The sequence below is a fragment of the Nestor notabilis genome, unplaced genomic scaffold (assembly GCF_000696875.1).
Source record: "Nestor notabilis isolate BGI_N333 unplaced genomic scaffold, ASM69687v1 scaffold2395, whole genome shotgun sequence".
NCBI classification, from domain to species: Eukaryota; Metazoa; Chordata; class Aves; order Psittaciformes; family Psittacidae; genus Nestor; species Nestor notabilis.
The window spans coordinates 14,102-31,778 of record NW_009927681.1 but is presented as its reverse complement, the minus strand read 5'-3'; the positions used below and the strand labels follow the sequence as shown (position 1 = coordinate 31,778).

The following is a 17,677-nucleotide window of genomic DNA, read 5'->3' as shown; positions in this document are numbered from 1 at the left end:
ATTAAGAGAAAGTGCTAGTATGGCTTATGAGAGTTGCCATTGCGCTGGCTGGGCAGACATTTCTTCTAAAATTTCTTCCTAGAACATATGGGGTGTTCCTTACTGGTAAGTTTAAAGCTATTAAAAAAAAAATAAAATCCAATCGAAACACAAACCCCAAAAGTTTTCAATCTAACACAATACTTTAATTTGCAGATTTTGTACAGAATACACATTTTATGGCAACAATTAGCATTTAAAAAGGTTATGCAATACTGCCTGATATTTCCTGAGGATATGAGCAAGATCTACTGAAGCACAAAAAGTCTTGCTTCCTTTTTAGATAAAAGATTTCACATAATGGGCTGTCAATTAAAGCAGGACTTCTTATGGAATGAACACCTATGCACTGTGTCCTGAGCTGAAGTTAGACCACCCATACAACCCGTGTATGTATGTTCAACAGAAAATGTGGTAGGCAAAAAGAAAAACCAGAAAACCTTAATGGTTCCAAGGTGGGAGTTTTATTTCTTTTTGCTGTTAAAACAGCAACTTATATTTAGGGTCTCTGCCCTTCCAAAGTAATTGCATCTAAAAAAAAAATAAGTTTTTACATTTATTTTGGTGACTAACCAGCTTTCTATCAAGGGCTGTGGATCCTCTTCTCTTTGGTTTGATTGCTTGCTCTTAAACAATACAAATAAAAGAGCAGGTAAGTGCGAGAACAAGGGCAGTGAGGAGTAGCAGGTCGTTGCTTTGAGATGACAAATGGCACAGCAGTGAAATCAAGAGGTATGCTCTACCACATGAGAGGACACTAGAGCGGAAGAATGAGCTGAAAGAACACAAGAGCCTGCTGACACGATGGTACACACAGCAGCGATGGCACATAAGCACTGACATACATTGCCATTCTGGATTTAAAGGGAGGTTCACAAAGCTCTTACCATGAAATCAGTAATCCCAGTTCTACATACATATTCACAGGAGTCACTGGTATGTCGCTATTCCTGTCAATTTCGATGGAACATAAAACTATTTGGGACACACATACTAAACCATCTGCACAATACAGATCTGTAATTAACGCTGTCATCATGACTTCACAGCTCCTTCTATTATTCACAATCTTTTCAGGTACAGCAGTCTCAATAGCTCAGAAGTTTCTCTCCCCATTCATCAGGACCCAAACTGGCCTTTGGAATTAGCTCAGATGTCAAGTCAAAAGCCATTTGCAAACCAGTCTTCACAATAGACATTCAATAGGAATATCCAGTAAGCTTTCACACTTTAGTTTCCAACTGGCATCTACGCACAGAACTCCATGAAGAGTCTCAGAGCAATAGCTTCCAACTGCATGAAGTAATTCCGTCCACTTAGGAATGCCAACATTCTCACTAGCTCCCTGTTTCCCCTCTCTTGCCAGTATACACTTCTCTTGCCCACTGTTCTGACAACTAGCTGGAACAACAGAGATTCCCCTTGATTTTGATCAAATGAAACATCCCTCCCTGCTATGCCTGCAAAGTCAATGGTGCTAGAAATCCACAGGCCAGTCCCTTAAAAGACATAGAATGGTTGAAACATATAATGGTTTGGGTTGGAAGGGACTTTCAAGATCATCCAGTTCCAATCCCCTGCCATGGGCAGGGACACCTTCCACTAGACCAGGTTGCTCCAAGCCCCGTCCAACCTGGTCTTGAACACTGCCAGGGATGGGGCAGCCACAACTTCTCTGGGCAACCTGTACTAGTGCCTCACCAGCCTCACAGGGAAGAATTTCTTCCTTATATCTAATCTAAATCTCCCTCTGTCAGTTTAAAGCCATTCCCCCTTGCCCTGTCACTACATGCCCTCGTAAAGTTGCAAGTGTTGGTCATAAAAACAGAATATATCTTTGCTCTTCTTGCTTGCAGCTACTCTCACTAAGTCCATTCATCCAGATTCACATAGAAAGTAGCGTACCCACAATATAAAGACTCAGGGGAGGAGGAGCAGAAGGAAACAGGAAAAGATACAGCTTAAACCAAAGGGTCTGCTGTCATTTGTAATGTCAGCCTTATAACCAGGCTAGATTGGTATTGCAAATATTACAAAGCACTCACATAGCTGTATTTTTGATGATCCTTCCTTGGTCCATTTTCTGCCCAATACCATGCACAACAAACACAATGTGACTAATTTGTGGTGGCTTGTCTTCTAATGTAGCTTCTTCTACATAGCCTCTATGTAGCCTTGTCCCACTACTTAAAGCTGTAGAAAAAACATTATCCTAGATCAGTTACATTCTATGAAGTTGACAGAAGCTTGACTTTTCTCAGACCAACACATTAAAGTATTTTGAAAACAAGTTTTATACATAAAGGAATAGCATGTATTTATAAATATCTGCAACTAGGTGATATTAATTGTATCAGTCAGCATATCACTAGGCCATTTCCACTGTAAAGATAACTAATTTCAGAAGTATTCTGAAAAAACACTTTTTAGAAAATAGTTGTATAATTGTCCATCCACTTTTAAAACACCATACCCTTCTTCTTTGTGTCTCAATCGTTAAACTTCCTTGTATCTCCGCCTTACTCCCACAGCATGGAAAGAATCATGGAAATGATCTGCCCAAAAACCTGGTAAACACGGTCATCCTCTCTGACCCAATTAAGAGATCTGGTTGAAAAGCTTCACAATTTTTCATTTTTAAGAGGAAACCTATGTTTTATTTCAAGCTGATCCAACCTCAAATTTCCCCACTCATTCTCCAGTCCAGTGGCCAAACCAAAAATCCAAAACCCCAGGGCAAACGGGGGTTCTCACTCACTGTTAAACCAAGGCTTGAGAAACCCACTGGCACAGTGTGTCTTCATCCCCCTCTAGTGACAGACCCATATTGAGGATCACAGCCTTGCATAACCTGCGCATGAGGCCAGCAACCCCTTCAGATGGCCATGTAGAAGGCAGTAGCATCATCCCCCTCCAAAAAAATTGAAACCAACTTCTTTTGGTTTTAAAGAGGAAGAAAACACTACAAAAATGCTAAGGGCAGTTTTTACACAGGACAGGCTTTGTTTACCAAGTGTGCTTTATTTCATATGTTCCCCTCCAATTGTTTAGGTCAGATCTTACTTATTATTTATTACACAATATCCAAATTGTGTTCTGGTACAGACTACTTTTGGAACTGCAGCATTGAATTATATTAAGTTTTGGCAAACATTTAATTATCCACCCAAGAGCCCTGTGGGGTAAGAAGGCATTAATTACAGGACAGAGGCACGGAGATTAAAGCCAAACCTATTACCTGATCTTGTTTCTTCGGGGACCACGGAACAAGACAGATGAGTATGTTCTTGTTTTTGTAGTTGTCCAGCAGTGCATAGGAGCACCACAACTGAGAGAATAGGTTCCAGTTTTCAAGGTTGGCAATAATCTAACTTTTGCTTGAGAGAGACTATCTTCTCTTCCAACCATCTCAGCCTTGCTGGATTTATGACTGGTAGTTTTGAGCTTAAATGAGCCTGGATCCCTACTGGAAACAATTTCTGTCTAAATGCTTCACCCCTCCTCTAAGTTCATATGTCTGTTTAATGAATGGAAAAAGATGCAAGAGGTGGTGAGAAGGGATGGTATGATCGTATATTTAAGGAAGGCATTGTGTTATGCAAGTACACAGTAGTAAAGTTAAGGTTGCAAAGGGATCTGTAACTCTTACATTGTAGCTGCTAGACTCTGCCATATACTTATTATATACTGCTAACTACTACATCCAAAATAAAATGCAAAATAAAAATAACTCATAGCCGATTCACATCTAGTCACAATTATGTAGAACAACCTAAGGATCCTAATATACTCTACTGTAAAAAATACAATGGCCAAAGTGGGCTAAGTGACATATTAAAACTCCAAACCTGAAATCTCCCTCTAGTGTTCAAGTAACAAACTAAAATACCGGTATTTACAATATTCTTTACAAACTCTGAAAAGTATTACCTTTGGAGATCCCCAGCTTTTGTGTAACAGTTCTTGCAATTTTAGATGTTGTTGCATCACTGTAGAGATACACTTCATCCACACTGTGCCAGTCCACATGGTTGCGACTCAACTTCAGACTATGAATAGCTGCAGCAAAAGGAACAACAGGTAATTTAGACGGGTAAGAGGGGAAAAAAAGCCTCTTCAAACAGAGAGAGAGAGAAAGAGAGAGAGAACAGGGTAATTTACACACAGGTTAAAATCTGGCACCCCATTATACCTAAATCCATACTACTTCTTACCTTGAGAAGTTTTTACATTTAGGATTAATCTGACCAGGACAAGCAGCAGTTTGGAGACCACCTCTGAGGACATTTCACATCATTCTCCTCCCACCCTCATCTTGGGATGGTAGATTTCAAAAATACTCCCTTAGCTGAAAATAAAAAACAAGGCAGGCAGGACAACACACCCTGAAATATTGCAGGTGGGTGAGATTGATCAGGTGGCTGCCTCGTGCACTCTCATCACTAGAAAAAGAGCAATTTCACTCCTAACTTCTCTCTCCTCTGTTTGTACAGTGAGATCCCTGCTTTCAAAGCTCCATTACTAGAAGGCTTCATTGCATTTCTTTCCTTTCAGAAATATCCAGAAGCTGGAAATGCGGTTCAGTGAGAAAGCCTCTGAATGAATAATTTCTATCACAGAACAGAATCTAGCTCTTTCAAAAAGCACTAAGAGCTCTACTGTTTTTTTGTGCAGTTATTGTGCTTTCCAGATTTGGAACTGATGGAATTCTGGGACCAACCTCATGACACACTGCCTGATTGTCAGGATTAAGCACAATGGCCATGTTATAATGCTAATCAGAATCGCTCATCTAAGGCTTGCAGCCTGAATGAGCAAAGCAAAATAATCCAGATTTCACCTAAGTTTGAAAATCTGCTGCTTAGGTCTCATCTAATGTGGGATATGCAACATTTAGAGAGCCGATAATAGCAATAGCCCTGTAACAAAAAAAAAAAAAAGTGCTATTTAACTGTCACTGGTTCTGCTAGAAGTCCAAAGTCATGGAAAACACCCATGGGGGTTGTTTTGGTTTGTGGGGATTTTTTTTCTGTGGGTGGTCCCCCCCCCCCCCCCCTTTTTTTTTTGGGGGGGGCCCCCCCCCCCCCCCCAGTAACAGCTCTAACCTGTTCCCTACTTGAAGCCACTCAAGTGAATTTTTTATACTCTTTTAAAAACATTCTGAGAAATCTTGAGCCATCATAATATCATATTTTAACTCTGCCATAGCACAAACCAGCCACATTAAGGTAAAAGTTGCGACCTTTCTCCTGTATTTTTTGTGTCTCTGCCAAGGCACATAGCCCTGGCATAGTCTGATGAAAAACTAAATGAAGTCTGTAAGAAACAAGAGCATTAGGAAAGGATTACCTCTTCTGCTATAGTAAGTAACTGATTCACAGAAAATAACTAGAACTATATTGCTGTTTTACATTGACAGAGCAAGAACTCATAAACATCCCTGCAGGCACAGATGTGAGTCCATGGCCAGAAATCTCAATTTAGAACTGGAGAAGGAAAGCAAACTACCAGCAAAACTTCCTCTTTCAGACTTGGAGACAATGCAACACAGAGTGTGATGTCCTGAGAGAGGCACATAGTTGAGTGGCAAAGGCAAAGGGATCTCCTTGCAGATGTTTCTGCAATCTCCTCCATCCTCAATTCCATGACCAGTGTAGACTTTTTATGCATTGGATGGCAGGTCTTTAAGAGCTGTTCCACCTGCATTCAGTAAAATCCCTCTTGTAGTATACTCCTGGGGAAGCTGACAGAGGAGAGCTGGAAGCTTGGAGAGCATTGTGCTCAATGTCAAAAGCATGCAGAGGAAAAGATGGAGAGGCCTGCAGCCAAGTCACTTATTACCACTGGAAAAATAACAGTTTGGGGAGAAGCGACCCTCAAACTCTTCTGGAATCAAGTCCAGCCTCTCTATTGGAAAGAATATACAGAAAGAAGTAGGTTTTCCCTATCCTGCATGAGTTATTCTCACTTGGGAAGAACAAATTCCTAACTTCTACAGTGTTTATCAAAAACACATATGTTGAAGGGCACATCAAAATCAACTACAAGACATGCAAGTACTGAGGAACTGCAAAAGAAAGATCCAGCACTATTTCTCAGCATATTTAATAATGCCACCAAAAGGGAACTTGAAAAATTTGGTGTGCTGTTAACACAAGCACCACATGAAATGACCAGTAACCTTCAGGAGAATCTTGTCTCTTGAAAACTTACCTGCAATGTGTTGTTAATAAACATACTGCAGTCAAGCTCAGATACATATTTTTATAGTACTTGGGACTATACACACTTCCTTTCTACTCAGCACTCAGAATTAAAAACGTGTTCTTGCTTTTTAACCTACCGATTTGCTAGTAAGACTATACATTTTGCAATTTTGACATATTTATGTTTTATTTTGCAACTCTTAGTAAATTTTGTTTACTGACACACTTGCTGCTTTGCTTTTGAGTTCCTGTCCATGTGTACACCCCAGAGCAAAGTCCAAACCAGCAGCAGAGACACTTAAGCACTGAAAAGCAGTGCCTGAAGGACATTTCAAAGGCACCATGCACTCCAGTGCAGTATTTTGCAGAAGTCTGGATAACGCTTCCAGGGTGTCTATCTTACCAACCAGGAGCAGATACATTCCCTTAAAAGTTAACAAGAGTCACCTGGGTCAAAACAAAGCTGGGTGCTCCATCTTGGCATTCTGTTTTGAAATCCCAGGGGATGCACTGTTTAAAAAGTCTGCCTGGGGATCAATACACCCATTCCACAACCTGACCATCCTTTCACTGAAGTGGGATGAGATTTTGTCTCCCCTTCAAATGTGTATAAATAAAGTACATATGAATGCCTGTTCCTCCTCAGACCCCTGGATGTAATGTCCACCAGTGGAACAGAAACCCCCTAAAAAAGAAAAATCTATCACCCTAAGCTCCAGGTCCTCTTGATGTGCAAAAACATCCCTTCAAAATAAAAGTGACAAGCCACTTGATGAATATTGTTGTGCTTTCTCCATCCTTACATAAGATCTCTCCCAGTGATAACAATGTCTGGGGAGAGAAAAATGGTACACCCTTGCAGATTTGCACAGCAGAAACCCAGCAGAGAGAACTGCCTAGCTGGTATCAGTCACAGGAATAAACGATCCACAAGCCATGTGTGCATGAACAGCTAGGCAGAGACAGTGGTTCTCTGTCACTACAAACAGGAGATACTCTTCAGGTAAAAACAAAAGAACCCTGCAATAAGGTACATCTTCATGGGAGCCAACACTGCAGCGAGGACTGTGAAGAGATCTTAAGACTCTCAAGAGCCCAACCAAAAGGAGCTTCTGATGCTGACAGTCCCAGAGTGGAAAGAAACGAAATGTCTTTGGAGAGGACTTTATAGCAATCTGAAAATAAGCATCCTAAAAAAAAAAATCAGCATATGCAAACTGTGTTTTCCAGGTATGGAGTAACAAGGGCTGTCACTACTGTTTTGAAACTGAACACAGGAAACAAAGATATGCTTGTTAGAAATGATACAATAATGTGATTTACATTCCCTTTGCAGAACAGTGACTGTCCTATAAACTTCTTACATGCTGCAGAGGTGGTAAAAATGACAACACAGAAGCTTTTCACACCAAGAGATGTCACAGAGTGTCAGGAAGTCACCAAGGCATGTTGTAGAGTGGCTGACAAAGCCAAATTGCAGAATTCAGATTAGGCAGGAGGTATGCCACAGGGGAATACTCGTGTTCACTCCTTTGCCTTCTGGGTCCTTCAGAAGCAAGCTTTCTGTGTTTGTGGATTCTTTCCAGGGCACCAGGCTAGGATGTTGCGGAGCTTTACTGAGATCTGACTCTGCCTATGGCATCTCTGAACAGCAGGCATACAAGATGAAGGGTGTCCCATGAAACCATGGGACAAGAATCTCCCTCTGGACCAGACTTCTTGCAGCTTTGTGCACAGCTATTTTAGAAGGCATCTTTGTAGGTGCATCTTCCCTACCTGCAGAAAACCCTAGGTATTCTGTACACTGCTTAGTTTTCTAGTTCGGGATTGAAGGCCAAGCCCATGCAAATGAGACCAAATTTCAGTTTCCTTTGGATCCAGAAACTAGAAATGAAATGTTTTTCAGGAATACCTACAGATACCTAGAGTATGAAGATGTGGAAGGCATAACCCCACTGTAGATGGAAGACAGCCTGACACTAGACAGTAGCAAGCAAGCCATTCAAAAACAAGGAGAGAAGCACAGGAGAAATGAGAGGGATCAAGAAATAACTTCTTTCAGCTGAAGAAATCAATGGTTACTATCACACAAACCTCCAGTTTCACCAAGATAGATGAACACAGAGGGAAAAAGCCATTTAAAAAGTTTAAATATGAAAACTGGAAAGGTAAACACAAAATACAGAATATATATTCCTACAGCCTTGAAGAACCTGATCTCAATTAGACTGCTGAAACTCATCTTAAGACAAAATAACTGGAGAATAACAGAGGAGCAGAAAACCTACACAATTTTTTATGCTTATAGCACAAAATCCATGGAGAAGCCGGGATGTGCACACTGCACGTGTGCTGCTAGTGCAAGCATCCTCCCAGATGAAGTGCTTGAGGAGCTGAACACCTCCAGCATCAAGAACAGATAGATGGACACCCGAAAATAGCATTTCATGGGGACAGCAGTTTAAAATTAAACACCTTTTAAGGTAAGCACCTGTTTTTACCTGATACTTTGTCATGGTTTAAACCTAGCTGGTAACTCAGCACCATGCAGCCTCTCTCGCACACTTCCTTCCCCCCTCCCTAGGGGGAAAGTGTAAACCCCACAGGTTGAGATAAGCACAGTTTAATAACTAAAGTACAGTATAATACTACTACTAATAATAGTAAGAATAAGGAAAATATCAAGGGGAGAGAATACAAAACTAAAAAGGGAAAAAAAGCCCAAATCCCAAAACAATAAACACAAGTGATGCACAATGCAATTGCTCACCACCACCTGACCAATACCCAGCCTGACCTGAGCAGCAATCAGTCCCTTCTGGGTAACTCCCCCCAGTTTATATACTGGGCATGACATGCTGTGGTATGTAATACCCCTTTGGCTAGTTTGGGTCAGGTGTCCTGTCTCTGCTCCCTCCTGGCCTCTTGTGCCTCTCCTCACTGGCAGAGCATGAGAGACTGAAAAGTCCTTGATTAGAGTAAGCATTACTTAGCAACAACTAAAACATCCGGTGTGTTATCTCTTATCAGACTAAAGCCAAAACACAGCACTGCACCAGCTACTAGGAAGAAAATTAACTCTATCCTAACCAAAACCAGGTCATACTTTTATCTACCTGCTAAGACCAAAGCATGGGGTGATTCTCTTCTACCCGTGTTTGACCATGCTCGAGTCAAAATAAACCTAGAGGAAACCATCTTTGAAGTGATAATTGCTGATATTACCTTCATCTCTGTCATTCCAGTCAGGCTAAAGACCAGAGAAGGGATACATACCATATGAAACCTTTTTCTGTCTTCTTTTTTCCAGGTATTTTTAAATTAATATGCCCTGCAATCAGTAAGCAGTAGTTTCTGCTCTAAAGCCTACCAAATCATACAGGTAGCTGTGAGCATAATTTGGCTACTATTCTTCTTTCTTAAACAACTCTGAAGTTCTGGTATGTAAACCTGGTATGTAAACCTACAGCTGGTATGTACAGCTGTAGATTTTAAAACCTTTTCTAATTTGTTTAAAAAACAAATGCAAAGCCATCAAAAAGGCTATTGCTCTTAATTAAAAAGGGCTGTTTAACATTGCTGTCATTTTGTATCGCACGTCACTACCTCTCAATTCATCAGTGTCACTATTTGTTACATAAGCAGCTACTTTTAATACTTTAATTCAAGCATATTCATTACCACAACTGAATAACATTTGGAAAAAAAAACCTATGCAAAATAAATCCAAAATTACAATCACAAAATAAAAGGCAGAAGTCTTTTCTTACTGCTCAAAAAAGTAGTTACACTTATTCACCTTTAACAGATTTGAGTTCAATGTGTGATAAGAGGCAGGAAAAAGTTTACTATTTACTATTACAACATCTTCATTTCAGGCACTTTCATTTGGACCCAATTATAGAAAAATGTAATTGAAAGAAGCCAAAAGGCAAACATTTATGCATATCAAAATAATTTCTCATACTTTATAATATCCCTAGGAGCTAAAGGAATATATGGTATGACAAGAATAACACTAAACCTACTACGTACATTTACATTTTTAATCAATGGTGCAGTTGTCAGCAGTGTAGTTTCAGGAAGTCAGTAAAAGTTTAATCTCTACTGGCTTCAATGGTGGCAGAGAAAGACCAGTGACAAGAACTTCTGAGCCTTCTGCAATCAGTAATGGCTCCTGCAAGATCTACTCCCACTTTCTGAAACAAATTTGTACAACAGCTGCTGCAAAGTTCAGAGTTGTTTTTTGCAACACTGCAGCCTTATCACAAATTCTGTACAGCTTCCCCTTTTCAGATACGTCAAAAATCTCATTTCATTCCAGTACTCATACAAAAGCTGCAGTAAAATACAATTTACAACATATAATTAAAGATGCATGCATTATAAAAAAAAGTGGCAAACAAAACATTACCTAGTATAAACCCTCCATTCCTTCTTTGGCATAATTTATCTTATACCAGGCCTGCTGCTGTTCTAAAAATTTGCTTTTAGTTTATTGACATAGCCAAACCACATCTAAAGAGTGTAAGAAACAAAAGTTTACAGTTTGCATCACAGTCACAAACAATTATAATAAGGTTTACTGCATGATACTGTTGGCATCTACTTTCCCCTAGGATTCACAACACTTCTACTTTTCTTCCAGGATTTATGATGCTTTTTCCTTCCCTTTTGAAGGAAGTGGCATGAATACAGCTCAAGAAATTGAAGCATGTAAATCTAATGCACTTAACTGATATAAGCAAACTAGAATTTAAAGCTTTGTAAGCCAGGAGTACTACAAAAAGAAGAAATCTACAATTACTGTACCTTCGGAATGCTTTCGCTTAAGACATGCAGCATCTGAATTCTTATATCCTCTCCATTTGAACAAAGAAGGGAGGGAGGAAGAAGGTAGGTAGTAGAGAACTAAAAGTAAAAACACTGAGTTTCAAAGTAAAATTTTTAAAAGGGTTGTTATTTTTTCATTATTATAAAAAAAAGAAAAAAAAAAGGCACACTTTCTGAAAAAGCATATACACTTAAAAAACTGGTTTTGCAGCAAAAGCGTCAGGTCACACTTGCCAAATTCAAATTCTTCAACTCCTCATGACAGTTACGACATCACAACAAGACTGAAGGTGTTGTAAAAGACATCTGGGACACAGCATTGTCAGATCTCTACATTTACACATACAAAAGCATAATCACTCTACTTGGTGTAAGGTAGAACAGAGTAACACTTCTTAAGTATACACTAAACATTTGGGAAACAAAAGCAAACAACTCAATTTTAAGCACAGCTCTATTATTTTCCCCAAAGAGTGTAAGAAAATCACTGAAAGTTAGATTAGACAAAATATCTTACTATTACGCTGTTCTGTAAGTCCCCAAAAGCTGCCTTCCATAGTGAAGTGCCACCACATGCACACTCTGCCCACAGAGTGAAAGAGAAAAACCAACACTGAAGTAGTGACTTTGACCCTCCATCATGCAGCTCTTGGTCTGAACATCACTGGTTAAACACTGTTTGCAAAATATCTAGTCTGAGAACCCTTAAGCATCTGCTATGATCTGAGTTCACAGTTTTGTTTTATCTTACAATGGCCTTGATATTACTGAAATCTCTTGAGAATGCTGCTCCTTTGATAGACTGCTTTAGATGGGTCCACTGTCTGCCTAAGTAGGCATAAAAAGCAGTTGCTAAATCTTATATTATTCTGTAAGTGTTAAGTTTATTGACTGCTAAAAAGGTATTCTTTTATATCCTTTTTATATCTCCTTAAAAATGATTCAGCTGAAATATTGCTTCCTATAATATGAAGCTGAAATATGCTTCGTAAGTGTTATAACCTAGGTTTTTCTCAGAAATATTTATAGAATTATTTTACAGTAGTAATATATTTAAGTGTAATTGCGTATATGCAATACAAGAAAAGTCACAGAGATATAACCCATTCTCAGTGTGATAAAATGAGCACCACAGGTATTTCCACATTTTAAGGGTTGAAGTTTGTACTAATTATTCAAAATTTGGAACCTAAGAATTTACACCAGAATGTCACCTTACATCTCGTGCTGCTAGTAATTTATGCATGTACATGTATGTATTTATGATTTGCTCAAATGCAGGCTGCAGACATTTGGTTTTACAACAAAGCAGTCAAAATGCAGCCAACCCCCTAATTCCTCATCCTAAGTGTGGTTTCCTCCTTGGTTACTCTGTCTCAAAAGACAGAATAGCAACATCCTTTCCTGTATCTATCAACAATAAAATGAACTACTTAACCTGAAAAATATATGTGGAATTTGGCCAGGATCAAAGCAGACTCTGGGATGATGAGATGTGACAGAGAGCGTGGCCAAGTTATTGAGGAGACAGGTGATGCCCTTGCAATGTTTGCTTGCACCAGAACTTCAGCAGCATTCCTCTGGCCTGGTTTTAGGAACCTTGGGAAGCAGAGCTCTCTGCAGAGTCAATGAAGAGAGAGCGAGGCTCATGGGCCCAACATACGTCTCTGACACGCATGCATTCTGCCTGGGTTGTGGTGGTCTGAGGCACTGGCTGTCACATGCCAATACCTCCTGTGTAGGCTGCACTTCAGAGACTGCTGGTCAGGATAGCTGACCTTTTACATGTTACATATGCCAACACATTCAGAACCAAGTATCCCTCCAGAAATCTTGGAAATTTGACTAATTTTTATAGCAGCACATAGAGCTTGGAACCACATCTCCAGACTCCTACAGGACATAACCTTCTCAGAGACAATCCAGGTCAACTGGATATGGCAAATCTAAAGGTCACATTAACCTAAGAAATAAAGTGCCTCATTTCTGTGTCCTACCATAACAATTTACCTGATGAGAAAGCCATGCCACCGCTGAGACCAAAAGCTCAACAGACCACTAAAGAGGATCAGTCACCATGCAGAGTAGGTGGGCATCAGGCACCATAAACATTTAATTTTGCAAGGCACGAAATTAAATACTTTGTAAGGATGATAGCCAAAATACCACTACAGATTGCTCAGCAGAGGGACTTCCCACTGAAGCAGTGGTCTCCAGACTACCTCACAGAAAACAGAACTTGAGAAATCTTCAGTTAAATACTGTCATATGCTTCCTGTTACCTTCAGCATTACAGCTTCACATGTTCCCAAACAGCACTGAAAGGTAGCATGGGTATTATGTTACTTACAGGCCACAAGGTGGAGATCCTATTCTGAAAGATTTTGCATTTTTAAGAGAAGGTTTGCTTGGATTGAGAGTTTAATAATGGGGCATTTACTCATCAATATCCTATCACCAACAAAAGCCCTGAATGAGGATTAGTAATTTCACATTTTTTTCAGATTTTATTCCCTCCTCCCCCAGTAGAGAACAATCAGTCATTGCAATTATCTGCCCAGGGAAGTGGTGAATTCCCCAACACTGGACACTTTTAAGATTCAGCTGGAGAAGGTGCTGGGACATCTAGTCTAGGCAATGCTTTGCTTAGAAAGGTCGGACCAGATGGTCCTTGAGGTCCTTTCCAACCGGGTATTCTACAATTCTGTGATAGCCTGTTACTATACTGCAACCCAGAAGCAGAACTTATAAAGCAGATCACTCGAGTGGGAAATGTGTTTTCTAGATTTCTAGCAAGCGTACTCTCCCAACCTGTATCCCAAAATTAAGGATACAAGGAAAGAAGATGGACATTGCATGCTGAGCAGCTTCACAGGTAATGTACATAGTGCTTGCTGTCATTTTTTGCAGAGACCGACTCATCTGAGTGGATTGGTCCACACATAGTTGGGAAGCAGCATCACTTGCCCTGTTCTGAAAAAGGTCGACTCCATTGCTGGCTGAGGGTGCCAAGCACCTAGTAAACTCACTAGCAATTCTGTTTCATTCACAAAAACATTTCAGAGGACAATACAATAAATAAATAAATAAAATTTAATTGCAAATAAATTGTGAACTGAGTCTTAGAGACTAAGCTTCAGGCTATCATATGTTGCCCTGAGTTAGCAGGCTGAGTAAGAGAAAATAATTCAGAACAGGAGCAGCAAAGTTGAACCTGCTCCTAACTTCTCAGCCTACTGCCACCATTTAGAGCATGGCTGGGGTCAAATCAAGAGCTGACAAGTTCATCTACTGCTTATCAACACGATGCTTGTTGAGAAGCTAATTTTTTGTTATTCATGATGCAATGAATAACATGGCATGTTCATATAAAAAAGTAATTATGCCTGAGTATTAAGAGACTGTTACAGCAGATTGTATTAATTTTGTCGAGGAATTAGATGAGGCGGCTGTTTTTTCATCATTTACAATGCTTTATCATAGCACTGAATAGTTGCTTTATTTCCCAGTGATATTTGTAAATATCTATTCTAACTTTCCCCAGTCTTAAATAACAGCTAACTGTAGACCTTGATGAGACCAAAATACGCTTCATAAAGGATGCAATTACAACAAATTGTAGCAACAAATTGTAGCATTTAAGAAATTTATAAACGGAATTCAGCACTTCTTCAACTAATTACGTTTACTTCACCAGCAATAATGCAAGTTGTAAAGCTTATCCCAGTGCCATGTGCAGACAGCAATCACGGATGCCAGCCGATCAAAGATGAATTGAGAGGCATGTTACAACAACAAAACCACTTTTCACATTTACTGTTAGCTAGAATTTTCCTGCAACTCTCCTATTACTACCAAAAAATCTACTGGAAGTTATTGGTGAGTCGACAGGTATTCCATTTTGAAGTGACTGCAGGCATAGCTTGGGTTTGTTAGTTCTGCATTTTTAAAAATAACCCTTTAGTTTATTTTTAAATAAGGCACTGGTGTCAGAATTTGTAGTTTCTTTCTCTGATCTTTTATGTTTTCATAAATACCACGATTGTATATTTTTTATCTCTCTCGCCAATCTCTCAAACCTCAAATCTGAAAATTTCTGCTTCACAGACCAGATGTTTTCTAAAACAAACCCTGAATTCTCCTCCTTACTTGGTAAGGAGAATCCAAGCACAACTGAAGCCATCCTTCCTTCCTTCCTTCAGAAATTAAGTTATCAAAGGCTGGAAGCACTCAGCAGCCATAAAGATGTGCTTTCCATCTACGCTACCACAAACAGCACTGCTCTCACAGTGAGTGTGTAGCTGTACTACCAAAGCTGAGGTTTGCACCAGTACACTGAAACAATAAATCAGTACAAGCAGACAGAAATACAGGTAAAAGTGCCTTTCAAAAGGGCAATTGTACTGCTACACCATTTTATGCACCTACCTGACAGAGCTGTTAAAGCAGAAGACTGTACTACAGGCTTGGCCAGGGGAAAAGATCTTTTAAAGTAGCAGAAATAGAAAATAAATATTCACAGATTTTTTGCTAGCTTTGAGGGGAGTTAGAAACTTAACTACTGTCTGTACTGTTGAAAAATCTAAGTCAGCAAGTTATATTCTGGTTTTTCTTACAGTAATGACAGAAGTACCTCGAATACTGCCTTGCTTCCAATTCATTAACAAGCTTTTACTTGTGTGGTCATGTAGTTCACTTGCCATACTCGTGGCCAAAACAAAGCCACTCCTACACTCTGTAAGTGCTTTGTACAAAGCTGTAGTTTCAAGAGTTTAAAAATAAAGCTGCTTGATAAAGAATAACACAACCAGAACTATTGTGAGGCTCTGTACTTGCAGCTCTTGGTTCGTAGACTCCACCAAGTGACAACCAACAAACAAAAGTGAAGTGTGAAAGCCAAAAATACTGAAATTCTGCTGTGCTATGCTTACCCTGAGCAACCAATTCAACTGTGCATGTTAAATAATACATCAGTAATTTCAGAAGGCTGTTATTAAAAACATAAAATGTATTTGACTGAGATTTCCAGGAACACCAACTGAATGTCCGCAGCCTAGTCATTAAAATGTAAGGACTCCCATAACAGAATGAAAATGCCCCAAGATTTACTATAGTTGAAAACTACTTTAATAAATTCATAGACTGAACAAGAACAGAAAATGAAATGTGACCTGTAAAACTGATACTCCCTTTAGGGCAGAATTAGGAATGCTGGCCAGACAGCTAATGCCCAGTTTACATTTGGACACTGACTCTTCTTATACCATCAAGAGATTTCAGTTTGAAGTGAGATTTCAAACACAGACAAAAGATAGAAAGTAAAATGGGAGCAAGAAGTTCTTCAGCCATTAATATAATTTTTACAGTGTTCATTAAATGTGCTGCAGCAGGAAAACCTACAACATCAAGATATGCTGAAGAATGGGAAAGTAAATTGATGCCTATAACAATGTTCTCCACCAGGTAGGATGGAGAACGGATCACAGTAAGAAAAGCAGACCACAATCGTCCAGGGAGCATACTATAAAAATAGTAATCTAAACAATCTTACCCTCCTTCCTGTCAACAGGTTTTGCCTGTTCTTCTATATCAAAGCTCTCTTGCAGTTGCTGGCCTTTGAAGCACTTGAGATGCTCCTGTTCTATTAAGTTACCTTCCTCCTCTTCCAGAGGTTGCCATGTGCCATCAATAAACCACTGTCCACGCATCACAGGGATCTTTTCCGATTCTGAAATCAAAAGAGACTTTTTTATTTTTTTTTAATGCAACAATCACAAACTGACAGCAGATAAGAGGGAAAGGGAATAAGAGGGAAAGGGAATTGTTTGGTGTTTTGATGAAAACGTTACACTTCTGATGCTGGGACCTCATAACAAAGTAACCACAAATGGCTTGACAGGCACCACCACTTTTTCCATGTGTCTGAAATGAGTAGTGAAATTAGTGTCAATTTGTAAACACCTGAGCTAATGGGAACAAATCTTCAGAGTATGTGTGAGGATGTGAGCAATGGACAGAAAGATGCAGATTCTGTAAAATTTATTAAGTTCACATAACAGTCCAGCTTTAACAGGAAATAATCCTCTCTTCCTTGTTGCCTTAAATTTTCAAACAATTAGGAATTTTGTGAGACTCACGCTGCTCTATAAAATTTGACTGATAACTTTGAAACCAATAGTTGTTATCACTAGAATGCAGAACAAGGAGAAGATACAAACTCCCTCATGCTTACCTTGACTGCACAGGGCCTTGTTTCCTTTGGGAACTGCACTTAAAATAACCCAAATTACACATCAATTAGCACAAAGGGTGAATTTAAAGATGAAAGTTTTTTTTTATTAAAATCAGTCTTTCATCAAGAGCTGTTTTCAGTCAGTGTCATTCCACTTTCAGTTTCAGCACTCCAAATGAGGAAGCTGTGTGCCCAGTGCTTGCTGTCCGCATTACAAAAGACAAGCCTACGAAAAATGTATCCTGGCACTTATTCTTCATCAAACTGTGCTTGATGTCCACACTAACTACTGCGGCTGTAGGAAGCAAGAATTCTCCTCTTATACCCATTCCTGCAAGCAAACCAAGACAATAACATCCATTATAGC

General features: G+C 39.5%; 1 protein-coding gene across 1 annotated transcript; it reads right to left on the bottom strand.

Annotated features, from left to right (window-relative positions):
- Positions 1 to 2,023: 2,023 nt before the first annotated feature.
- Positions 2,024 to 16,800, bottom strand: LOC104405421 (phospholipase DDHD1-like). The gene is made up of 3 exons (XM_010014143.1): positions 16,630 to 16,800; positions 3,970 to 4,098; positions 2,024 to 2,232 (listed from the first exon to the last, which is right to left on the bottom strand). Exons 1-3 carry the CDS (start codon positions 16,784 to 16,786, stop codon positions 2,081 to 2,083), a joined length of 438 nt encoding a protein of 145 aa, XP_010012445.1. The 5' UTR covers positions 16,787 to 16,800; the 3' UTR covers positions 2,024 to 2,080.
- Between the last annotated feature and the right edge of the window lie 877 nt (positions 16,801 to 17,677).

Coding starts and splice junctions, on each gene's coding strand:
- LOC104405421 (XM_010014143.1), bottom strand. CDS start 16,786: ATGCGTGGACAGTGGTTTATTGATGGCACATGGCAACCTCTGGAAGAG. Junction 4,099..16,629: donor ACCTGTTGACAGGAAGGAGG/GTAAGATTGTTT, acceptor CTTTTGCTGCAG/CTATTCATAGTCTGAAGTTG. Junction 2,233..3,969: donor AAAGCTGGGGATCTCCAAAG/GTAATACTTTTC, acceptor TTTTTTCTACAG/CTTTAAGTAGTGGGACAAGG.